Source organism: Arachis ipaensis, chromosome B08 (genome assembly GCF_000816755.2).
Source record: "Arachis ipaensis cultivar K30076 chromosome B08, Araip1.1, whole genome shotgun sequence".
Classification (NCBI taxonomy): Eukaryota; Viridiplantae; Streptophyta; class Magnoliopsida; order Fabales; family Fabaceae; genus Arachis; species Arachis ipaensis.
Window position 1 is genome coordinate 113880424 of NC_029792.2, and position 27098 is coordinate 113907521.

Consider the following 27098-nt stretch of genomic DNA (forward strand, 5'->3'; position numbering starts at 1 on the left):
TTTGTTAACCTAAACAAAGTTATATGCTCAAAATCAAAATTTATGTATGTTAACCTAAACAAAGTTATACCACTATTCTTTTTCGAGGAGTGCTAGGGGGCAGTAACTTTTGTGATTTGTAGCCATCAAATAGCCATCAATGATAATTTTAATTGTGTGAGATTGGTGTGAGATTTTATCCAATGGCTCACTTTTCTTTGCTGGTTACATGCTGGCGAGAATTTAATAAAGTTACTGATCCCCTAGACTTTTCCTTTTTTTTTTTCTACTACATCTTTTTTTTTCCATTACGGTATTACTTACATATAGTATGTAATAGTAGTGATATTAAAAGAAAAATTATACAATCTATCTCAAACATATGAAATACACAAATTTATTATGATCTTTGCATATAGTACGCTTAAGAAGCAATTCGTTTAGCATATATAATAATAATAATAATAATAATAATAATAATAATAATAAGCAACAAATTTTCAATATTTTGTAAAGTTTGAAATTGAAGCAAAATTTGTGGATCTTCTTGAATTTTTACTTTTAATATTACTACAATTACATCCTATATGTAAAAGTAATATCGTAATGGAAAAAAAAAGATGTAGTAAAAAAAAAGTGGTATAACTTTATTTAGGTTAACATACATAAATTTTGATTTTGAGCATATAACTTTGTTTAGGTTAACAAATACATACATTTTAATTTTGAGTATATATATATATATTCCAGCAAAATGTAATAATGTAAGAAAAAGATTTTAGAATAGAAAAGAATAAGAGAGATTTTAAGAAGAATTAAAGGAGAGAGATAATTTTATTGAAAAATTTTTAAGAAGAAAAGATACAATTACTAATTTTTTCTTTGTCAATTACATTTCTATTAAAATTAGTAGTATCAAAAAATATTTCAAATTTAATATTATCAAGAAAAAATAAAAAAATTATATGAAGACTAATTTGATTAATTTTTAAAATTTTAGGGATGAAAATGACTTACGTCTGAACTTTCAATTACTATTTTGATTATAAATAACCTTTTTACATGTCAAGTGACACGTGGCGTGTCAGGTGTCACTGATCTGATACGTCAACTAATCATCTTGTGACACGTGGCATTAACCCACCACATCATCATGCCACATGATACTTAACGTGACACGTCATCATCCAACTGACAGAAGGACTAACGTGACCAAGTCATGTATCTTTCGGGAACGATTTCGATTAATTTTGTCTTTCGATGACCAAAATAGAAATCGAGATATCTTTAAGGGACGATTTTGACTATTAACTTTATATAATAAAGAGCCACTACATAATGGCTGCTCAAAAATTAATTAAATATGGCAATTTTTTGGAATTGTTCTTTATTATGGGTATGTGAGGTATTAAACTTCATGATCATGGAATAAAGTAAAAGCAAAAGCTTTTCGTCCACTACAAAAAATATTTTCTTTATTTTTCCTGAATCCATTTGGCAGGATGCGAGATTAGTTTATTTACTTAAAAAAAATGTATTTATGAAAAATGGCAGGATGCGAGATTAGTTTATTTAATTAAAAAAATATATTTATGAAAAAATTTGAAAAAAATATTTTAACTCAATAAATTTTATATAATAGGACATTTTTATTAATTTGTTTTTTTGAGAAGTTTTTATTTTTTGAAACCATAAAACTAATGTGTTTATTAGTATATTTTGAGGGTGAAATTATATTACATATAAATGAAGGTGTGAAATTTAATTGTACAAATTTAATATTTTTTATTATTTTTTACACAATATTATTTGTAAAATTACAAAATAGACTATGCCAATACATATACAACGATTTGTTAAAGAGAGTTAAAAGTATTTTATATAGATAATCTGTATTAATTTTTAGTGATGTATGTAATATAGTTTATAGTTTTTAGCGGCGGTTTTAAACCGCCGCAAAATCAAAGACCGGCGGCTCTCCCAACTGCCACGGTTATGGGCGCGGGGGTTATATTCGGCGTCGGTTTTTAATAACCGCTGGCATAACCGCCGCCAAATCAGTATTTCGCGGCGTTCGTTCAAAAAACCGCCGCTAAACGAGAGTGACACAATTACTGGCATGTTCACCGGCGGTTCCAAAACCGCCACAATTCAGTTTGATCTTTGCTTGATGCCGCTTGTTTTGCGGCGTTTTTAGAACCACCACAAAACAGTCCAGTTTTTCCGAAACATTCTCTGGCGGTTTGTAACCGCCGCAATCTATGCAAATTTTCCAATTACTTTGTTCGATTTTCCGGCTGTTCTAAACCGCCGCAAAATTAAGAATAATTAAAAAACAGGAAAATAGAATTTTTATTAAAAAAATCGTGTAATTTTTAATATCAGAACTATTTTGTTTTCTTTTTGTGGCTTTTTAGATTTTTGTAATATCTTAAGTGTTAAAATATTTTAGACTTTAGAATGTAAAATTGTACAAAAAACAAATAAATTATCTGCAAGCCAAAATAATATTTTCATAAAAATATGAAGAGTACAAATCTCTTGCAAAGAGTTGCATAGTCTAATTTAAAGAAAAAAAAAATACTTGATTCGATCCAAACACTATCTAATCCTACTATTATTGTTCACTCTTTCATTCCACGGAACTCATCCCTACAGCGATGTCTCCCGGCAGCTCCTCACCCTGCCTTTGAAAAAGATAAATCATAGCTCTCTCCATCGCCTGCATCTTTTTCTTATCTACTGCTGCCTCGTCTTCCATTGCCTTCCTCTTCAACTTCTCGCTTTCCAATTCTGCCTCCAGTGCACATAACTTCCTCTGGGTCTCCTCTTCTTCGACTATGTTGCCTGGCGCACGTGAATTCGAACCGAAGAGTTGGGTAGGAGTCGGACCGAAACCCACACCACGTACTCTACCCGGTTTTTCTTTACCAAAAACCTGAGCAATGGAATCATTTTGAGACAACACTCTAGAAGATTCATCCTGTTGCTCAATCTCCTCAATTCTTTCCTACAGACACAAATTAGCAAATACAATCATAGCATTTATCGGTCTATGTCAATAAAAACTCAGTCAAATATGAGAGAAAGATATATGGTTCGAAAGTAATTTATGTAAAACAACCAAAATAACGCACGTCACATAGGATGTTGCTAACACTATAAAAAGAAATAAGGAATAATTTAAATTGATTTATATCAATTTAAACCTAGCTGTCTCTAAATTACATAGAAGTTTAAACTCTCTAGAAATAACTGAGGTAAAATAGCAAACTTAATAAAAGAAACCAGTGTTGGAAAAAAAATTTTCCGTGGGTCCATTTTGAATTAGGATTGATAGAAACTCATCTTTCAATACCTTCTTGCTGTTTCCAACCCAAGTCCAAACCATTAAGCAAAGAAAAACAGAACAAAATATAATAGAGAACTAAACTATTAACGTATTTGAAAACATAATTTTACCAAAAATTTATGAGAAGTAGTACTTACACCAATTGCCCTTGCTTCCTCATTCATATAGGAGCCATCATTTTTCTTGTGCACTTTTATCCATAGCTCTCCTCTACCAATTCTTCTTCCTTGTTCTTCAGACTGTAACAACAACATTTACGCCATTACCGTATTCCACACAATCAAGAAAACTTAAGTCATATAGATAGTCCAAACAGTGAATAACAAGTGGAGTACCTCTTCTTCCATCCGCCGTGCGAAGCTTTTTGAACCGCCAGTATGGGTATATACTTGTTTTGATCGATTAGTCGCGTTCTTCTTGCATTTCTCCTATCGGTCCATAAATGCCAAATTAAAGTCACAATTAAATACTGATTTAATAGCACTTAATGCTACATAAAATACAGCACATTCTACCAATGGTATACTGGATTACCTTCGTCTCAGGTTTGGCACGATATTCTAGGAACTCTCTCCAGTGCTCTTGATCAATTCCTGACGGACGGTGCTCGATATTCTGCTCAAATGTGAATGTTGGCTCGTAGAAGGCATTATACAACCTCAGCCTTGTTTCCTTCTAAGACCTTCCCATACTTTGCAAAATATATTTCTTGATACTACCTTCACTATCTTCGTCAAAATGAAAAATTTGCTGCACATATAAATGAACAATAAGCAGATTTGTTAATAAAATAAATTTGTTACAAAGGGGCTTTAAATCGTTACAAAGGGGATTTAAATTGAAGCAGATTTGAAAAATTTACTGCACATATATTTCATAATACAATTTGTCAATAATTGAACAATAAGCAAATTTGTTACAAAGGGGATTTAAATCTTTACCTTCACACATTCGTTATACACCTTGTTTTTAGTGGTAACCTTGTGCCAACTTTCCTTACCGATAGGAAATTTTGCGTAGTCAGATCCAAGCAGACCAAGCACCCCACTTAGCAGTCCAGCCTCGTCTCCAATTGGCTGCATTTCGTTGTTGAATCTCAGCACGATCCTTCTCCCATTAGGCCGTTCCATAGCCTCCCTCACGCTTAATCTTGCCGGCTTGACTGTGCCGTCAGAATCTATAAGCAAAATATAAATCCTTATGTGTGCATCTGTTGTTGAAAGTATGCACAAAAAAAATTATTTAACATAGCTCAAATCGATTATAGAAAAATTATAAAATACGTTACCGATTATCTTAACTGTCCAAAACTCTGTAGTCTTGCGCCTTTTACGACTCTGAGCTCCAGAAGCACTAGAGTGGTCGTCATCTTCATGATCACGAGATTCTACCTCTGGAGCATTAGCCTCCAAAAGGGTCTCCTGGCCTAGCTCCGAGTTGTGAACGCTATTTGCGCTCATTTGTGTAGCAGGCCTAGGTTCACTGCGCGGCGGACAAAATGGGCGGGAAGTTGGAGGGATGCCGTCACCACCAGCGGGGAGGACTTGAGAGTCAGCTTGGTGGAGCGGTTAGAGGTTGCTGACATCCTAGTCCTGATTTTGGCTTTTTCGTGTACCGACCTTTCCTAGCCATCTAAATGCCATAACACCAGTGGACAGGATAAAATCAAGTCAAATTAATATCCAATTAAAATAATTTGTGTGTAACCATGATCGAGTTCGAACAGCATTCATCAACAATTATAACAGAAAAAATCACTGGAGCAGAAGGTATATACATGTTTCATAATCTGGGTTTATAGTAGTCAATAGTAATGATTTGCTACAAGAATTTAAAAGATGCATTTGAACAATATTGCCCGGCACGTCAAAATAATTAGCAATGTGAAAAACTAAATTTTTGACACAGTTATCTGAATGCATTTACAAGCACAATACAAATGCACCAAAATTGGACTATTAAAAATACTACAAGGTCTGACTAAGAAACCCACCAGCATAGATCTCTATATAAGCATAATTTGTCTGACCTATATATAAGTTATAAATATTTGCTTATCAGAAATAGCTAAATCTTGAAAAGTTAAATAACAAAATCTAATAGAAAAAATGTCCCTGTATGACCTAATTAATCATTAAAACTCTAGTATACATGGACCAAATTTTCTATTCTTATTGTCGTGTAGCATTATATCATACCACTAAAACAATAGTACTCACTCTTTTGGAACTGCCGAAATCCATTCTTCTTCACTAAGCAACCTTATTTACAAATGTGCCATTTTATTAAAAAAAGAAAAAAGGAAAAAACAAGCATACTTTGATTATATAAAAAATAAAATAATGTTTCACCCATGACTCTATTCTTGATTTGTTCATTATCAAAGTCCAAACACAAATAACTTTTAATAATGTGTACCAATGGTAACGTGTAAACAGGGGAGAAGTTACAACACATAACACGCTTATTTGCTAACCAAGTAACTATTCCAATTTTATTGTGTATATAATAATTGGTTAATAACAAATTTTCAACCTATAACTGGGAGTTCTTAATTCCCAAAATCTCTACCCTTCATCCTTTTTTCCCAATTACATTAAACTCCCAAGCATATCCTGAGTTGATAAAAATGGCATATATGATAAATCAAGTTGTAGACGGCATAAATGCAAGCTTATGATGTCCCCAAGTTCATCAAAATATATCAAAGTCGGAATCTTCATGGGTACATGAGAAGCAAGATAATCACAGTAGTAATAATGAACCTATACTCCACCTCTCATCCTAAATTGTTATAGTAAACACACCACTTGTTTCCCAACAAGTATCGACAGATAGCAAGAAGCAATAACATTAGAACATCACAAATGTATTTGAAAGAAATTGGGGTAGTTACCGGGATAGAGAGGGTGGCAGGTTCTGGAACTTGAAATGATAGAGAGAGCGAGGTGACCGGGAGGTTCTGAAACCTGAAAATCAAGGATGCGGATGAGCAGTACTCTTCGTCGACAACAAAGACAGAGCAGAATAGTGAGCTAGGGCTTCGTGGGTTTTAACGTGTATAAGGAGTGAGGAGAAGGGGTAGGGCGCAGTAGCTGGGTTTTTTTGAAATTTGGTAGAACCAGATCCACTAGTTGTTATATAATGATCATAGCATTGCCCAAATAAAAAGAAAAAATTGTGAGACGCGGGAATGATTATAACAACATCCCTATTATCCTGGTTCTTGATCCAAATTTCTTCCCATCCATTTCTATCACATCTATCTTCACTATGGTTATGATATTTCAGTGGAGGAGAAGCTTTTCCCAATTTTGCCGCAGTTCATGGTGCAGCTGGTTCTTATCTTTCTATTTTGCAAAGGATTTGCCATTCTTTCTATTTGCTCATACTGTAGCATTTGTAGCATTTAACAAGATTTGCACTTAAATTTTTCACTAGTTATTATTCCCATTTAATTGTTTGCAAGGACTTTGCACTTAAACATAAGCATTCAACACCGTGAAATTAAAATAGTGACAATTTCATGGCAATTGAAACCTTTATTTTTTTGTGTATCTTGAATGATACACGTGCAGCAAAGATATTCTGCAATGCCTGGAAAATCAAATTGGGCTTGTTGATCATTTGGCATATTTTCATTGCCAACAACAATGAAACTGAATTTGTCCCAAAAAACTTTATATTAATCAGCATCTTGGAGTAGTCAAAATAAAAAAATGCAGAAATAGTTAAAATAGTAGACTAATGGTCTTCAATGCAGCATACTAACAATCCCTAAAAATAATATGAAGCGTTATAAAGTCACGACAACTTCAAAACACAAGTTTTGGGCATCCTATAAATTTGAAACCAAAATTTTCAATTATACTATTGCAATATCCTCAAGGGTTCAGGTATCGTGTCGCCCACATAGATAGGTGCCAAGCATTCTTCTTATCAGGAGACATTCCACTATACGGATATTCATTCTCATCTGGCGTTTTATTGAGGTCATATGACAGCATCGAACCCTTTTGTCCAGCAGAATCAGCCTCTTCAGAGTTATCGGAGGAGACAACGGCCTCTTTCTCCACTGAATCCGGAACCACCTCCCCCGTTTCTACCGATGCCTCCTGAATCTGGGATCGAGCTAACCCTGAGAGGTACATCATAGCCAAATATAAGCACAGAATATCCAGAATCAGTGTATGAACATAATCATACTAATTAAACTACTAAAAAGTTGATCATCTTACGTTCCCATAGTCGTTCGAGTCCATGTTCTATGAGTTTGAATTCCTCTCGTGCTGCAATATCCAGTTCAACAACAAGAGTATTTTCATAGCGAACCTACACAACACACCACCAAGATAATGTAGAAAAACTTTTTGCAAAAACCTGAGTTAACCATCTGTCCCATGCCCTTTATGCATATACACATACAGTGTGCTGCCTGCCTATAGTGCAATAATGTTGCCTTGCGGGAGCTTTTCAACCAGAACCCCAAAACAACAAAACCATATATTCACAATGCAACAAATCCAGAATAAGTAAAACGATAAAGAAAAGGAAAACTTTAATCAGTTCAAAAAATAGCCTTAATCTCATGCTTAGCTGCATGTTCCAAAACATAGCCATACCAATTGAAGAAAGTTCAGAAAAGAAACGCAGCACATAGCTCAAAGATCACGAAAACCAACAGCTTAATCAGTAAACATCCCAATCTCCAGTTCCCATTCTAGTGCCACAAACTAACGTCAAGAGCAACCTTCCCCCAGGTACTGCAGCACCTCAACCCTGTACTACTGAACCAATGCAGGAAAGAACTGCCTCATTGCCACTAAAATTGCAGCCCCTTACTACCAGATCACTACATGCTGCTGCAAGCCACCACTTCTCTTCCATATGTCATCATACCATATATGAATATGTAACAGCTACATTCAATCTGCTCCAATCTGCATGCCAGCACTGTTGCATTAGAGCAGCTAAAGGGCTGCTGGTTGTGCCAGGTTTCCTCCTCGAGCAAATCTTTTCTTCATCCACATTTCATCCCCTACATTTATTCTTGTTCGATCCTATTACTTTCACAACTTATAGATTTTATCCAGAAGAGAATGCCCTTCTTGTTGCAACTTATAAATTCTGTTATGCATACGGATATACCTTCCTAAATATCCTTCTAATACTTCTCCTTATAGTTAACACAACCCTTCTAAAACTTTTTGCAAGAGGGTCTATATTATATGATTGAGTACAACTATAGGGTCTCTATTATATGCTATTATCTTCTAGCAAACATATCTCATCAAGTTAATCTTGCTATACAAAATACAATTAAACTACCCAGCCTCAAAGGTGATTCGCCTTAATGACTCAAATTTATTAACTCTAGAAAGCAAATATCAAGGTTCAGTTTTATATACTTTAGATAAATAGCAAGGAAAATATAAACTATTTTACCTTCACCTCGTCAAGTATTTCCTGTGATAACCATGTTTCCGTACTTGTTATAAACTCAAACCCAAATTTAGCCCGGTACTTTCGGTCCCAATGAAGCATTTCCTAAAATTTAAACATAACCATGTGAATATGGGTTTCATTCACGAATAAGAAAAGGATTTACAAAATTAAATCGGGCAGCGGCAAACAAACCCTCATCATTGATCCCGGGGCATAACGAATGGCTCGAAAGAGGTGACTGTGTCCAGAGAAGGCATCCAACCATGATTGTATACGGGACTCTTTGAACCACAACTGCCTTGCAAATGAGATTGCGTCCTCCAATGAAGAGAAAGGAGACGCATCTATCATCTTCTCTGCAAACCAACGGCTTCTGGAAATGAGAAAGAAGTCTCTGCTCTCCAATTTCCCTGAAAGTCAACGGAGATGTAAAGAATGTCCAAGGACAGTATAAAAACGTGATCGTAGGAAGACTTGAAGGAGAGGCTACAATATTGTGAAGACCCAATTAGATAAGAGAATTATATATGAAAGGATAAATTTTAAAGAATCTAAGAAAACTCATTCCATTCAACCTACTGTCTAATGATATACTGTCTAATGATATGACTAAAATACACTCCACTAAATACAACTCAGTATTTTAGGAATCGGCTGCCTCATCACAATCTTCAACCCCGTCGGTAATGGTCTCCTCTAAATCGCCGTCTCTTGTCAACCGCAGGCCTTCGACATCAAATTCAGGCAAGCTAGTCATACAGGACTGTGGATGAAGGTCGACCTCACAGTGTTCATAATCTTCGCCCATGTCAAACAAATCTCTTGGCTTCACATGGACTACTACACTCCATCCGCTCTCCACCTCATCCTCCACGTAGAACACAAGACGCGCCTCAGATGCCAAGATGTACGGCTCATCGTCTTCATGTTCACCGGTGTGAATCGGCATGGCAAAATTGACACAGGTGTGGCCCAAAACATCTTGTCGGATGCCTCTCCCCGACGTGGTATCTGCCCAAAGACACTTGAACAAGACTACAGTGAATTGACCACTGTAGTTAAGCTCGATGATGTCTACTAATCTCCCGTAATACGAGACACCGCCAACAGCAACATTGGCATCCCGTTTACTTGCATAACTTCTAGTATCCGAAGTGACATAAACCCTGCTATTCTGTGTTTTCATCCCTTCCTCCCTTGACATGGTCCTAAATTTAAATCCATTGACGTTGTACGCCTGATAGCGTTTGGCCTGAGCAATTGGACCGCAGGCGAGCCATTGCAACTCGTTCGAATGATTGGTGCTTCCAAATGGGACCTGGCATTGAAACATTAGAGGCAAGAAAGCACCAAAGGGTAGTAGGATCCTCAGATTTTAGAGATTACCTCATGCCTGAGCCAGTTCGAAAATTCTCTGTGCACAACACTATCTATGTGAGACTGGGACCTTGTTTTACTTCGCAGTTTTCTCTTTGTGATGGCTCTGTACTCACTGTGCACACAAAAAGATACTTCAAGTTCAGTACCATCAATATCAAATTGGCTCATTGTATAATTTTAGAACCCAAGCTCTATACGTACTCCAAGAATTTCTCTACAGCAATGCAGTTAACCAGTACATGACGATGTGCCTGAAGCTTTTCGATTGGACTTAGTGTGAAAAATGAAGCTGCCCCGACTGCCTTTCCAACCTCTGGGAACATGTTGGCAATCTCGCTCGGCGGAGCATCGCTCGGACGGTCGTCAACGCGTGTCGGTCGGTTGATCCTAGTCTCCACGTTATCTAGGTATCTTGAACAGAATGTGAGAATCTCCTCGGATAGGTAGCCCTCTACAATCGATCCTTCCGGTTGTGCCCTGTTACGCACGTACTGCTTGAGACGACATAGGTACCTTCGAGAACATAACATAAATTACTAGGTGACAGATATCCTACTAAAATAGGCCGAGAAAGCCTAAGTAGATCTTTACCTCTCGATTGGTGACGAACGGATTTTTGACGGTTTAGAATTTCACAAATGAAATCTCGTTGAAGTATAGTCTCTAAACCAACAATAATCCTTTCATGCAAAAAGTTGTTTGTCACAAGTACAAACCCCTAAAATCTATAAACCGAAGTATTTAAACCTCGGGTCGTCTCTCAAAGGACTTGCAGGGTAGTGTTCTTCAACATTTATTCCATGTAAATGAACTATATGCAACCTAAACTATATGCAACTAAATGCAAAATAGTTTTACCTACTTGGTTAAAAATAGATCAATCCTCCAAGTCATACGTGCACAAGTAGGGCCAAGATCATATAACGATTCATGAATCCTACCAATTCGAATATCAAAATGAAGTTCAAGTAGACTTGCGAGAAGAACGCTCATGAAAGCCAGGAATCAAGGAATTGAGCATCGAACCCTCACCGGAAGTGTTTGCACTCTAGTCGCTCGGTGTTTGGGGTTGATTCTCTCAATTCTCCCCTAATCATGCTTTCCAAGATTTGTTTTTCTTCTAACAATCAACATTATTCAATGCATGCATACATGTATCATGAGGTCTTTTCTTTAGGTTGTAATGGGGCTAGGTCAAGGTAGGATCATATATGGCTAGTGGACTTAGGATTTGAATCTTTGATTAACTTAAACTTTCCCACCTAACCTATATAATGACCTATACAATCAAGTGCTAATCTAACTACCCATTCCTCACTTCTATTGTCATGGTGGCTTGTGTTTGTACTCGTCCTTGAATCTCCAAGGATCTTTTCTTCTCAATTGGTTGACAGAATTTCCAACCATGTTCATCAAGCTTGGGCACAGTTCTACCCAAGATATGAGTCCCCATAGTTGGTCTTCACATAGCGAACCGGGATCCCATATCTTGTCTTCACACCCATCCGTTAGTTGAGTTTCATGGTTTTGTCGGATGAGCAGTTGACATAAAGGTGATTGACTCATAGAATTCTCTTTACTCCACCAATGCTTTCTCCTAGATCCGTATAAAGTAATCCTTGTCCCAACATCATCCCTATACCTTGAAGCTTTGACCTTAATGAGCCTAATTCCCAACTCGCAACCACTACACAACTCATTCTTGCTTTTAATTCCACAAAGAGCTCTAAGTTGTCCATCTGTTTCAATCAAACCATATTCAAGCGAAAAAGTAAAGCTTATGGATAGGAATTTTACCCACTTGAATGTTGTGTTGGATGGTGACTCGGGAAGGGAGACCTCCCCACACTTAGATAATGCAAGGTCTACTTCCTTGTGCTCTTCTTTGTGTATTTCCACCTCTTGACGAATTTCTTCACTTTCAACCTCATCCTCTTTGTTACGTGGCTTGGTGTTATCTTCAAGAACTTTGTGCGCGCCCCTATGCGCGATGTAACTATGGCAAATCTTATATCGTTTCGAAGCCCCGGATGTTAGCTTTCCAACCCAACTAGAACCGCATCATTTGGACCTCTGTAGCTCAAGTTATGGTCAATTAAGTGCGAAGAGGTCAGGCTTGACAGCTTTTTGGTTCCATCATTTCTTCATGAGTTCTCAAACTTTACATGCTTTTTCTTCATTCCCTTAATCCAATCTTTGCCTCCTAAATCTGAAATCACTTAACAAACATATCGAGGCATCTAATAGAATCAAGGTGAATTAAATTTAGCTATTTTAAGTCCTAAAAAGCATGTTTTCACTCTTAAGCACAATTAAGGGAGAAGTTATAAAACCATGCTATTTCATTGAATAAATGTGGGTAAAAGTTGATAAAATCCCCAAAAATCAATACAAGATAAACCCTACAAATGGGGTTTGTCAATTGGGTACATCCACCGGTAGTGCACTGGGCCACCGAGACGTACGTCCTCGACCAAATGCACCGTTAGATGAACCATAACTGTGAAGAAGGAAGGTGGAAATATCATCTCCATGTGGCACAGAGTATGGACCACACGATCCTGAAGGAGAGGAAGTTGTTGAGGATCTATGGATTTACTACATATTAGTCGGAAGAAGGCTGATAAATCAGCCAAGACGGCGGACACTGGGGTGGGCAATACGTGTTTTGACGCAACTGGCAACAGATGTTCCATTAGAACATGGCAGTCATGACTCTTCAAACCAAATAACTTGCGCTGTTTTAAGTCAACACAGCGAGAGATGTTGCTAGAGTACCCGTCTGGAAAGACCACATTCTTGATGGTCCTAAGAAAGACATCCTTCTGTGGGTTCGACATGGTAAAGACTGCAGCGGGATACTTTCCACCTTCAAGTGGCCACATATCATGCCTGATTCCCATCAACTGGAGATCTTTACGAGCTTTTAGGTGGTCTTTGGATTTACCACTCTCGTTCAACATGGTGAATACAATGTTGTCGCACACATTCTTCTCTATGTGCATGACGTCAAGGTTGTGACGTAATTCGTTGTTCTCCCAGTATGACAAATCAAAGAATACACTCCTCTTCTTCCAGGGTGACTCGTCTTGCAGCCCGGTCTGATGTCCGCGTCTTCTTTTACCCCCACCGCTTGCACCTTTCCCTGTGAGACGGGCACACCCTCCAATTGTCTCAGTATATCCCAGCCAGTCAATTTGGTAGGTGGGGATCTATCCTCTACTTTACCATCAAATCTAATCCGGTCTTGTCTATATCTGTGATCGCGATTCAAGAAGCGACGATGACCCATATAACACCATTTCTGACTGAAGGTGAGTCGCCTAGTCTCGGCGTCCAAATTACACGTGGGGCAAGCTCTCCCGCCGTACATATTCCAACCAGATAAATTGCCCAAGCCAGGAAAATCGCTGATAGTCCACATCAACACTGCACGCATCTTGAATGTTTTCTTCTCACTGGCGTCGTAGGTATCAACACCGGCCCACAACTGCTTCAACTCATCGATCAGGGGCTGCAGGTATACATCTATGTCATTGCCAGGCATTTTAGGACCGGGAATAATCATAGAGAGTATAAAGTTGGTTTGTTTCATGCAAATCCATGGGGGTAAGTTGTATGGAATAAGAATCACTGGCCATATTGAGTACTTTGAACTGAGGTTTCCGTAAGGATTGAAGCCATCACTGGCCAAGGCTAAGCGAACACTGCGCGGATCGCAGGAAAAGTCAGTATATCTCATGTCGAATGCTTTCCAACCCTCGCCGTCTCTGGGATGCCTCAAGAAACCGTCAGAGTTGGTGCCTCTCTTGTGCCACAACATGTCCACAGCTGTCTTGCTGGACATAAATAATTGCTGCAACCGTGGAATCAGAGGAAAATAACGAAGAACTTTCGCCGCCTGAGGTTTACCATTCTTCTTGACAATGGCGTTGATCCTTACTAAAGAATTCTTCCTGGTCTTTTGCTTCCACCTCGATGCTCCACACCATTTGCATCTAGAAAGACCGTGGTCGGAACCCTGGTATAGCATGCAGTCATTTGGACATGCATCTATCTTCTTGTACTCAATACCCAGCTTCCTTATGATCCTCTTGGCATCGTGCAAGGTCTTCGGAATCTGTGCATGCTCAAAGGCATCCCCCAATAGCTCTAGAATCAGTCCGAAAGCCTTGTTGCTCACTCCGCACATGCACTTTATATGGTACAGCCTGACCAAGAATGACAGCTTCGAAAATCTAGAACATCCCGGATATAATTCCTGCTCGCCGTCCTTTAGCAAGTCTTGAAAGGCACGAGCCTCGTGACTAGGTTCTTCGGATAAGTACGGCAACCCATCCGCAACGGCTCCAGCATGCCCATCCATGGAATCTTCATCCTCATTCTGCAGTCCCGGCAAATTGAATGCGTCGTGGATCATGTCACGCATTTGATCTCCTGAATTTATAGTGGAATCTAGTTCTTCCCTACCGCTGGGTCTCTCGTCTACAATCCTCTCACCGTGATGTAACCAAAAGGTATAGTTAGGGGGAAATGGTTTCATCAGAAGATGATCGTATGCAGCTTCTCTAGTTTGGAAAAACCGGAACCCACACAGAGGGCATGGACAATGTATCATCCCATCGGATGATGCATTGTCAAACGCAAAGTCAAGGAATCTATTCAGTCCATTCTTATATTCTATACTACCCCGTGGCTTTGTAATCCAACTCTTATCAATGTCTAAATAAATGAATTAGCACATACAAATAGATTATTAGTAAAAAAAAGAAATGGAACTAAAAAAAAGGGGGTGTGTGTTAGGAGAACCAATAACAGTTGATCACAATTATGATATGAGAGAGTACCATACGTAATAAATTCGACAATATATTACAAGCAATACCATGTAGGGAGCGACGAAATAATTCAAAAGAGAAATAGAAACAAAGTTACTTGCATCCCGGATAACATGAAGCACACGAAAGGTATTGGAAAAGAGGCTTACTCATTGCAAAATTCTGTGCTTTCTTAAAAGATTACTGGTAGAAAGAACTGCTGGTTCCAAGTCCAGAAAAAGAAAAGACAAAGAAAAACTTCCTTAAAAATTGAAAAAGAAAACAAGAATAAATTTAAAATTTTAAAAATAAATAAGTCAATGAATATAACTAAAAAATCATAATGTACAATGAATAAAATATACAAAATATCTTATTGATGGAAGACATAACAGAATTGAAATTTAGAATTAAAAAATAATTAAAAAAAAGCTAGGTGGACAATTATAACAGATAGAGGATAGGATCTTAAAATTGTAGATATATTATGCCTTGTATGCTTATAAGAAAGCCAAATTTTAGTTCCCCTGTCCTGTCTTCGACCGTGTAAATAGCATAGATTAGTTTAGTGAAAAAAATAAATTATTAACCCTTCATTCAAGAATATTTTCGGAAAAGATATATGGATAATATTCTCTAAAAAACAAAGAATCAATGATTAAAGCATTGAAAACACTATTCAGTTAAATACATTTAAATTTGATTCTCATGACCATCATTAGTTCATGACTCTTATATCACCAAACAAAACGGCATCTTCATGAAAGACTATACACAGTATAAAAACAAAACCAAACAAATGATATAAATCATAAAAGAATAAAAAATGCCAATAGTATTCAGTAATGATTTTATATGATAAGAATTATAACTATTTTATCACTGATTATGCTGCACAAAAATAACTTAAAATATAGAAGTTTAGTTTATGCTACAATATGAAACCATTCTAACAAGATTAATTTTTTTTCTTCAATTTTTTTCTCCCTATTCTAAGAAAATGAATGAATACACAAGCTTCTCATCAAGATACTTTGTTTAGAACCATGCCTGATCCATCATTCAAGAATCAATTAATGGAAACTTCAAACACACAAGGTTTGTCTATGAATTTGCTTCGAATCCAGTTGCAATTATTGCATTTACAATATAAGAGCATGACCAAATCCAATAATCCAAACAAATTTGTGATGGATTAGCATGAAAGTATTATGTACATCGAATAAAGCCACTTTATTCAATGACTCTATTGCTTTCTGTTACGCCAGCAAGATTCAATGCTTAATTTCTCTTTAATTTGATCTTTGTGTTACTTTCAATTTGATACTGTCACGTTATTTAAGAGATATTATTCTCAATATTGACTAGATCTTGTCAACTTGAGATGTGACCATTTGAAAATATCAAATTGAAAGTAGCATTCCTCCTAGTTAGCCATAATCAATGCAATCAGGAACTTGCATCCTATTTAAAACTAGATTAATTTAGGATTCCATATAAGATTATTTAATTAATAATACAATAAAAACAAGAGTAAATACTACATAATCAATCCAACCATGACCATATACTTGTTATATAATGAATGTTAACCAGCAAGTATATTGAATTAGATATGTAGAGTTACATCATAACTGTGTTATGCCTATTGCTCAGAGCAAATGAATCAACAGGAGTTTAAGAAAATGGTGCATCAAAAGAGGTGAATTGTAGAAAGGGAGCTAGTAGCTATTTAAATCAACTTCTCTACTACTATATAAAGGTCTTGGCTACTTGGGAGAGTTTAACTGCCATGCCTTGCCATTGCACTGAAAGGGAGCTATTAACCAGCAAGTATCTTACATTTTCTACTTGTTAGGAATCTATTAGAAAATTTATATAACATCAGAATATAATTATAAAATTTTAAACTACAAAGATTTTGTTTTAAAATTTTGATAATACTGTACGAACATATAACTTAATTAAATCTTATAGTCAAATTTCCAGTTACTTAATTGAAAGATCACTTCAAATCAAACTTTAACATCATGAATCTATATTTATTTTCCCAATTTCAATCTTTCTTTAATGACTTTGTTATTAGCTATGTTCTTCTGTTTATGCAGAGGTTCTTCAGGAGATTAAACATCAACTGAAAATATCCATTGCAAGTTCGTACACATACATGCAGCAAACAAATCTCACTTTTCTTGTTTTGTTACCACTTTTGATTCTTCAAAATGAAAATAAAAACACACACATGATCAAATAACAACACGGTTTCTCATCATCATCCACTTCTTCAATTTTGCCATTGATGATCGATCATAAGAAAAAGGGGAGGAAAAAAGCAACAATGAACAATCAATTGAGAAGAACAGAATCTGTAAAATTAAAACAATAGAATGGTATCAACATGCTCCTCTGATCACTCAAACACCTCAATCTTGTTTTTCAACTCCACACTCATCACACAATGGTATCAATATTTTAATGAAAATAATTAGCGTGCGTGCGTGTTTTTCTTGTAATCAATTTTTCGAAAAAAAAACTGAATTCTATAATCTTTTTGGAACAAGGATCGAAGCATCATGGAAAGAAAGAAAACCAACGGAATCAACTACAATTAGTTTCGAATTTAGAAGATAAAATTGCAGTTTTTTTGCTAATAATTTTTAGAGTTTTTATGAAACTATAGTTTCTCATAGTAGATTGATCAGATTCTTGGTGATAAGATATAGACATAGCTAAGAAGATCAAGAGATACAGAAGAAAGACAAAGTGAAAAGCTCGTGTGCGTGTAATAAACCTTATTCCCAATTCTTTGTATAGGGAATCCTTATCCCCAATTTGTATTATCTTCTCATCTTAATGAAATTATCTCTTTTTTCCAATCCAAAAAGAAAACAAAAAATGCAAGACCTAGAAAGCTTCATCTTATCCAAGTTCATAACAATACATCTTAGCCACTCATTCAAATCACAAGAGGGCAATGATCAAGTACTATGTCATCATATTTGTTATTACATCTCCATATAATTTATAAATTTAAACCAATGTCTTGTACTTTACATGATAAAGTTATCAATTAAACAAAAGATGCAGATTAGAGAATGCAAAGTTCCTCAATTTCTCCTGTGGAGGAGAGATGCAAACCAAAGAAACACATTCTTGGGTACTTAAAAAAACAGGAACAAGATGCAATAGAGATGCAAACCAAGGAAAGTCATCCCTAATATAATGATAACGACCCTTTTTTGATTTATCTACTCTAACTATCACTTTCAATGCAAAGCACCCATTAAATCAAAAAAACGGGTACCTTCTAATTCCAATCACACAAGAGCAGCAATTAACCCCACTAAAAGACAGATAAAATCAAATTTTTTTTGCAAAATTCTAACCAAGAATGAAAAAAGCAAGAAAAGATCAGAGTGTCAGGACTAACCAGTGACAGGGGAGAGGTCGCGATGGGAACTGCGCAACTAGACAGGAGAGAGTATGAGTTTCAGGAATTGTGGATGACAGAGGAAAGCTCGAAAGATTGGGGGTTTCTGCAAAATTGGGGAATTCGATTAATGGTTGTAACAGGACAAGGGGAATGGCCAAATTGAATTGTGATCAAATGCTCACTTGGGTGGGTTCTTCCGCTGATGAATCGGGGCTCTGCGCTTGCTCGTTTGGCGCGCTACCAAAAACACAAGACGCGGATTTCTGAACAATTGGGGGGAATCAAATGCTGGAAGTACGAAACGGGGGGAATTGAAACAATGAATTGAAACCTACTTAGCTGCGTTTCTTGAGGTAATCGCCAGGTAATGTTGCGAAACGAAGGGTGGGCGTGTTTCGCGCCTCTGCTCCTGCTTCTCTTCGCGCCAAGAAGGCTTGCCAAATCGAGCGGGCCTGAGGATATATACCCCGAATGAGCGGCGATTTTCACTGCTGGGCCGCTATCTAGGGGTGTTTTGCGGCCTCGGTAAAGACCGCCACTCACCTGTGCCGCTATCCTTCGAATGAGCAGCGGTTATGGCCAATGCCACTATTTTGTCGCAGCTATCGTCCGCCTCTGCCGTAGTGTTGTGATACTTATTAACCGTCAAAAATATTATTTATTTTGACACTTATCGACCATAAAAAATTCTCAACAAAAAATTTTTAACAAAAAATGATATCAGATCTTGAAACTGAAGAATAAACTGAAATTTTGAAGATAAAGAATGAGTAGTATGATTCCAAACTAAGAGCAGTGTGATGCTAAAATTGACGGAGCTCAACGAAAAAAAGGGATAATGGAGTATGTTGAAAATAAATGAGTAAATTAAGGACTAATTTTCTACAATTAAATTATAAATAAAAAAATATAAAAAATTTGATATTTATGATGTTTGTCAAAAATATATATTAATTTTTATACTTAACTATGACTGTTAAAAATTTATGTTAAAATAGCTCTCTTTTTTTATAATGAATGTGACCGATAAAATTATTATATTAGAAATGTTAATGATTTAATTTATCGATTATATATTGATATAAATAATTCTAAAAGAATAATAATTTACATATCGAAGATGGTTTAAATGTAAAATAATATATTTTTTTGGTAGAATTAAATAAACTATTTTAACTCAAACCACACTTTTTCATTAATAACCACACTTTTATTATTGTAAAGGCAGACACACAGATTTTATTTTTCACCTCTCTCTCACACTTTTGACAGTTTCACTTAAAAATAGTGTAACTTAAGTTTTTCTCTTCGGATACAATGAGAAGAAAAACTCGAATTTATAGAAGCGGAAGAGGTGGGAGAGTACACCTACTTCCCTGCATGCTTGACAGGTGTTGTCTTCTACTGTACTGTCTTTTTCGTTGGTCACGAAAAACGTATCATGCATCCTGATCAAAACCTGCAGCATCCGTGCATACGTATTGCACCCCTTGCTTCTCGCCACCCACGAGATAGAACTGACATCTTCTCGCCAACTGCAAGTTAACAATGCCAGCTTTTCACCACCTGCAAGATACACTTGTCACCACTCCCCCGTTCAATCCCTACTCCCCCGTCTCAAGATAAAAAATAATTTCTGCATAGTGGCGGCTTATATATTTATTATTTTTTATTTCAAATTTCACATGGCTTCCATTCTTCCAACTTTTAGTCAAACTCACCACGTGTATTGCATATGCATGCCAATATATACTATTTTTTTTCTTTTACCAAATTGAATATTCTATGAAAGTAAATCTTTTTTACCTTTTTTTTTCGCCAACACTTGATCAGTTGATCTCATTAGGATCCTATTTTGTGCATGGTTGCTTAACGATATTTATAAAATTGATTAATTAATATTATTAATAGAGAAGTGTTAAGGAGCCAGCAAATTTTATAATTTGTAGTTATAATTATAAGTATTTTTAATGGTGTAAAATTATTTACTTTTCTTTTATAGTTAAGTACTAACCAAATTTTAATAAAAATGCTGCCCCTTAAACTTTCTTTTATTAATAAACGATTACTAATCGTTTAGTACCATTTGGTTAAAAGGATACAACTTTTTAAAAATTATGTATGTTTAAAATGTTGTATTTATTAGCTAAAAGAACACAACTCTTTAGTTGTGTATATTTAAAATATTATATCTATTAGTAATAGAAAAGATACAACCATTTGTATATGTAACAAATTATAATTGCTACGTGCAACCTGTATAAATAACTCCTTGTCCACTATTTCAAACACACATACATTTTACTTAACTATTAAGTGATTTTCTTTGTTCAAAAGAGTTGAGAATTTTTTACTTTTACTAATTAAAAAATTCTTAGGTTTCATTGTAACTTGGGAGAGTATTGTCATAAACCCTATAGCAACTAAGTGCGGGGACAAATATCTCTCTAAAGAAAGCGATCTAATCGTGTCTTAAAACTATCTTCATATACCCAACAATTTTAGAGAGATATTTCTTGAAGATGACACAAAATCTAAACACCACGTTCAAGGTCATGAATCAAGAGTTTGCAAGTTGGATCACTTTGATGGAACGAACTTCAACCGTTGGAAGGACAAGATGTTTCTTCTTCCGATTTTCAATCTTGCATATGTAATTGACCTAAAGACTACACCAATTGTCGATGTCGCTGAAGATTCTACACCAAAAAAGAAAGAAAAGATTGTTCAATTAAAGAATAAACGTGATGAAGATACTTTTGCATATCGAGATCATATTCTCAATACTTTATCCGACCGACTCTATGATCTTTACATGTCAACTCAGTCACCATTGGAGATTTAAAAATTTTTGGAAGAAAAGTACAATACTGAAAGACAAGGAACAAATAAGTTTATTATGATGAAATATTTTGAATTTATTATGAATGATACTATGCCTGTTATGAATCAAATTCATGAGTTACAAATTCTTGTAAGTAGACTTCATGATCTATAAGTAGTGATCCCTGAATCATTACAAGTTGGAACAATTATTTCAAAATTGTCTTCATCTTAGAATGGTTACAAGAAGAAACTTTTACATCTTGGTGAGGACTTCACAGTTGAAAAATTATTAAGGCATATACATATAGAGGAAAAAACTTGAAAATGTGATGTTGTGTATTTTTCTCAAAATTCTAAAGTGAATCATATTGGTGAATACAACACCAATAAAAAGAAAAGAAAGTTCTCAAAAGATTCAAAGCAAGATAAAAAAAAAATAAAGAGAGTGTTATCATTGTCACAAGAAAGGACATTACATTAAAGAATGTAGACTTCTGAAAACGTACAAAATATGCATATTGACATGGTTACAGAACTCAATATGGCAACACAAGAAAAATCAATTGAGTGGTGGTTAGATTCTGGGGCTACTGTTCTCATTTGCAATGATCGCAATCAATTCAAAACATATGAAGAAGTGAACAATAGAGAAGTCTTGATGGGCAACGACAACTCAGCCAAAATTTGTGGTCAAAGAACTGTGAAATTAAATTCTACATCCGGAAAGAAATTAAGTTTAATAAATGTGCTTCATGTTCCGAATTTGAGAAAAAAATTTGGTTTCTGTTAGTTTCTTGTGTAAGAAAGAATTTAAAGTTGTAATGGAATCCGATAAAATGATCTTGCTTAAGAATGATGTATTCATAGGAAAAGGATATCGTACTGAAGGCATGTTTAAACTTAATATTAATTTCTAAAATCAAGTTTTGAAATCGTTTTGAAAATAATGGAACTTCAGAAATACACCCAAATAATTACAGAAAATACACCCAAACGATTACAGAAACACACCCAAAGGACACCTTATGCATAATTCAGAACTCTTTCTCTTTCTCCTCCTTATCTTCTGCTGCTTCTTCTTCTTCAAAAACGATTTCAGAGCTTGATATCAAAAAATAATGGAAATCAAGAATAACGAAAAAAGAAAACAAAGAGAAAAGCACGTAAATGAAGAAGGAGAAAGAGAAGGCAAAAAACGAAAGAAAAGAAGAAGAAGAAGAGAAGGAAGAGGAAGAAGAATGTGCAGCAAGAAGAAGAAGACGGTGCAGTGAAATTATGCAGTAACGGTTGAAGAAGGAGAAAGAGAAAGCAAGAAACGAAAGAAAATAAGAAGAAGAGGAAGAGGAAGAAGAACGTACAGTAACGTTCAAGCGCGTTAATATAATAACTTGTAAAGACTTGTATAAAAAAATGATTGTATATGAAGAATTTCTCTTATGGTATAGTAGATTAGCACACTTAAATTATAAATCAATTAAATATATGCAAAAAATAACTATATTGATCTTAGTAACAAGGATTTTAATAAGAAATATGATATTTGTATACAATCTAAAATTATTAAGAAACTTTTTTGTTGAAATTGAAAGAAATATATATTTATTAGAATTGATTTATAGTGATATTTGTGAATTAAATGGCAATATTATTAGAGAAAGAAAAAGATATTTTATAACTTTTATTGATGATTATTCAAGATTTATTTATGTGTGTTTGTTTAGAAATAAAGATGAAGCTCTTGAGATGTCTAAGAAATATAAAATGAATGTAGAAAATATGCATAATAAGAAAATAAATATTCTTATAGTGATCGAGGTGGAGAATATTTTTCTAATGAATTTGATAACTTTTTGTGAATTACATGGTATTGTGCATGAATCTTCCGCTTCATATACTGTGCAACAAAATGGTTTGGTGGAAAGAAAAACTCGTACCTTAGTGGATATGGTTAATTCAATGTTACTAAATGTAAAATTACCTTATAGTTTGTGGGGTGAAACATTATTGATATCATGTCATATCATAATAGGATACCATCAAGATATAGAAAGGTTTCTCCTTATGAAATTTGGAAAGGAAAAAAACCTAATTTGAATTATCTTAAAGTATGGGGAATGTTTAACCTTTTATCGAGTTTCGATCATAAGAGAACCAAATTGGGGCTAAGAGCCATAAAAGGCACTTTCATAGGATATGCTCAAAATTCTAAAGCATATAGAATATTAGACTTAGTGCTTGTTTAGGCACCATTATCTTAATAAAAAAAGATCTTTTTTTAATAAAAAAGATTTTTTTATTTTTTAGCGTGTTTAGCAAATTTCTAGTAGTAAAAGTAAAGGCATTAGAAAAATAAAAAATATCTTTTTTGAGAAGCTGTAATTTACATCTTTTTTTAAAAGATCTTTTTTCCTTAAAAAAAGATGTTTTTTATGTAATAAATAAATAAAAAAGTACTTTTAGATTGTTATACCCAAACATAATTGATAAATAAAAAGATCTTTTTGCATGAGATATTTAAACATAAAAATACTTTTATTTTTCATAAGATTTTTTTAAAAAAGATAACTCGAAAAAAGATATTTTTTTAGAAACTCACCCAAACAAGTCCTTAATGTCTAATGTAGTTGTTGAATCAAGAGATGTAGAATTTATTAAAAATAAATTTATTAACGATTCAACTTCTAGTTTAGAATATCCCCAAAATGATACTAATGTTTCACAAGAAATAAATAATCAAAATAATAAACGTCTAAGTGACAAAGAATTGATTGAATCGAGAAAGAGTTTAAGAGTGAGAAAAAAAGACTTGGGTCCATATTTTATTTCTTCTCAAACTATCACCTTTTTGGTAAAAGGAACTAGGAATTTTGTGACAAACAAGATTCCTATTGTGATTAACATAGAGAGTGATCCTCAAACGTTCAAAGAAGCTACGGCTTCAAGGAATTCTGCCTTTTGGAAGGAAGCAACAAATGATGAGATGGATTCAATATTATCAAACAATATTTGAGTCTTAGTTGATTTACCTCTAGGATTAAAGCCTATAGGATATAAGTGGGTATATATTTAGAAGAAAGTATAACACTGATGGTTCATTACAAACCTTTAAAATAAGGTTAGTGGCCAAAGGGTTTAGACAACAAGAAGATCTAGACTATTTTGATACTTACGCACCTGTGGGAAGAATGACTTCTATTAGGACTCTTATAGCATTAGCATCCATTCACAAGTTTTATATACATCAAATGAATGTTAAAACGGCTTTTTTAAATAGAGATCTTAATGAAAAAATTTATATGGAGCAATCGGAAGGCTATGTGCTGCCCGAAAATGAAAAGAAAGTTTGTAAATTAATTAAGTCTTTGTACGGCCTAAAACAAGCGCCTAAACAATGGCATGACAAGTTTGATTCAATGGTGTTATCAAATGACTTCTCACATAATAGTGCCGATAAATGTATTTACTCAAAAATTACTAAAGATTATGGAGTAATCATTTGTCTATATATTGATGATATTTTAATCATCGGAACAAACTTAGAAGGAATTCGTGTAATGAAGGAGTATCTAACTTCTAAATTCAAGATGAAGGATTTAAATGAAGTTGATACATTATTAGGCATAAATGTGTATAAGAATAAAGTTGACTTTACTTTAAGTCAATCTCATTATATAAAAAGGGTATTGAAAAAATTTGATCATCTTACAGTTAAAGAATCCAATACACCCTATGATCCTAATTTTAAATAAGAAGGAAACATAGGAAATTAAAACCTTAGCACAATTAAAATATGCTAGTGCTATAGGAAGTTTAATATATGCAATGCATTGTACCAGACCTGATATAATATTTTTTGTGTGCAAATTATCAAGGTTTATGAAAAAACCTAACAATCAACATTGGAAAATTATAACAAGAGTTCTTGGTTATCTCAAGGAAACCATAAACTTAGGATTACATTATAGTGATTATCTTGCAATTTTTAGAAGGTTATTCCGATACAAGTTGGATTACAAATCTTAGTGATAATAAATCCACTTCAAGATAAATTTTCACCTTAGGTAATGGAGCAATAAGTTGGGTCTCAACAAAACAAACATGTATTACACATTCTACTATGGAAGTTGAGTTTATAACTTTATCAGCCATAGGTAAAGAAGCGAAATGGTTAAGAAATTCGTTGTATGATATAAAGCTGTGGTCACAGTAGAGACAACTATTTCAATCTTATGTGATAATAAATCAACCATGTCTCGAGTGTATAATAAGGTTTATAATGGAAAGTCTAGACATATAAGTTTGAGACATGAGTTTGTGAGGCAACTAATAGATAATGGTATAATTACCATCACTTATATAAGATCCCAAAAAAATTTAGCAGATCCTTTGACTAAAAGTTTGTCAAGGGATAAAATCACAGAGACTACTGCTAAAATGGGATTAAAACCTATTATTGTTAAATAATAAAAACCCAACCTTATTCTAGTAGACCACTAGTTTCAAGGTTTAATAAGTAATAACAAGTTATTTAGCTATTACAACACTAAGGTATAGGATTTAGTACTATTTACAATAAATTAGGAGGGTGGGTTAAAACTCTTAATGGAATGATAATATTATTTATCAAAAGATTCAACTTATATAAATATAGGAGTGGTGTTGTTCTAATAGAGAATTTTAGAGGTTTTATTCTCGTAAATATTCATGAAACCAGGATGAGTCATATAAGTGCTTAAAATTATAAACTCTTGAACTTGGAGGGTATAAGTAATGTGTGTGATTTTCAATACTAGCATATGGATTATAGGTTTAATCGATTAGACACCTGTTATTTTGTTAGAATATTAAAATTTACACTAAAATAATGTTTAATCTTAGTGACACATTCTTTATGCATATAATTGTATGACATTTAAGTTTTGTAAATAGTGGAGATTGAATGGTATTTACAAATTTGATTAATTAATATTATTAATATTATTGATATTATTATTAATATTAATAAACAGATACTAACCATTTAATACCATTTAACTAAAGAGACACAATCCTTTAAGAATTGTGTATGTCACTACGGCAGAGGCGGATGATAGCTACGACTAAATAGTGGCATTGGCCATAACCGCCGCTCATTCGAAGGATAGCGGCACAGGTGAGTGGTGGTCTTTACCGAGGCCGCAAAACATCCCTAGATAGCGGCACGGCAGTGAAAACCGTCGTTCATTCGGGGTATATTTCCTCAGGCCTGCCTGATTTGGCAAGTCTTCTTGGCGCGAAGAGAAGCAGGAGCAGAGGCGCGAAACACGCCCACCCTTCATTTCGCAACAATACCTGGCGATTACCTCAAGAAACGCAGCTGAGTAGGTTTCAATTCATTGTTTCAATGCCCCCCGTTTCGTACTTCCAGCATTTGATTCCCCCCAATTGTTCAGAAACCCGTGTCTTGTGTTTTTGGTAGTGCGCCAAACGAGCAGGCGTAGAGTCCCGATTCATCAGTGGAAGAACCCACCCAGGTGAGGATCTGATCACAATTCAATTTGGCCATTCCCCTTGTCCTGTTATAACCATTAATCGAATTCTCCAATTTTGCAAAAACCCCCAATCTTTCGAGCTTTCCCCTGTCATCCACAATTCCTGAAACTCATACTCTTCCCTGTCGAGTTGTGTAGCTGCCATCGCGACCTCTCCCCTGTCACTGGTTAGTCCTGACACTCTGATCTTTTCTTACTATTTTCATTCTTGGTTAGAATTTTGCAAAAAAAAACATTGTCTATATCTGTCTTTAATTGGGGTTAATTGCTGCTCTTCAGTGATTGGAATTTGAAGGTACCCCTTTTTTCGATTTAATGGGTGCTTTGCATTGAAA

The 27098-nt window shown here is 34.9% G+C and overlaps 2 protein-coding genes and 1 long non-coding RNA gene across 3 annotated transcripts; all 3 read right to left on the reverse strand.

The window, feature by feature from the left end:
• Positions 2584 to 4001, reverse strand: LOC107611428. The gene is made up of 3 exons (XM_021108905.1): positions 3667 to 4001; positions 3469 to 3570; positions 2584 to 2989 (listed from the first exon to the last, which is right to left on the reverse strand). Exons 1-3 carry the CDS (start codon positions 3676 to 3678, stop codon positions 2612 to 2614), a joined length of 492 nt encoding a protein of 163 aa, XP_020964564.1. The 5' UTR covers positions 3679 to 4001; the 3' UTR covers positions 2584 to 2611.
• LOC110265352 lies at positions 3996 to 4791 on the reverse strand. Its single transcript, XM_021108312.1, has 3 exons — positions 4620 to 4791; positions 4273 to 4541; positions 3996 to 4081 (listed from the first exon to the last, which is right to left on the reverse strand). Exons 1-3 carry the CDS (start codon positions 4789 to 4791, stop codon positions 4007 to 4009), a joined length of 516 nt encoding a protein of 171 aa, XP_020963971.1. The 3' UTR covers positions 3996 to 4006.
• LOC110265715 lies at positions 18319 to 19096 on the reverse strand. The gene is made up of 3 exons (XR_002351947.1): positions 18742 to 19096; positions 18589 to 18669; positions 18319 to 18509 (listed from the first exon to the last, which is right to left on the reverse strand). It is a non-coding gene; the product is annotated as an uncharacterized LOC110265715 (long non-coding RNA).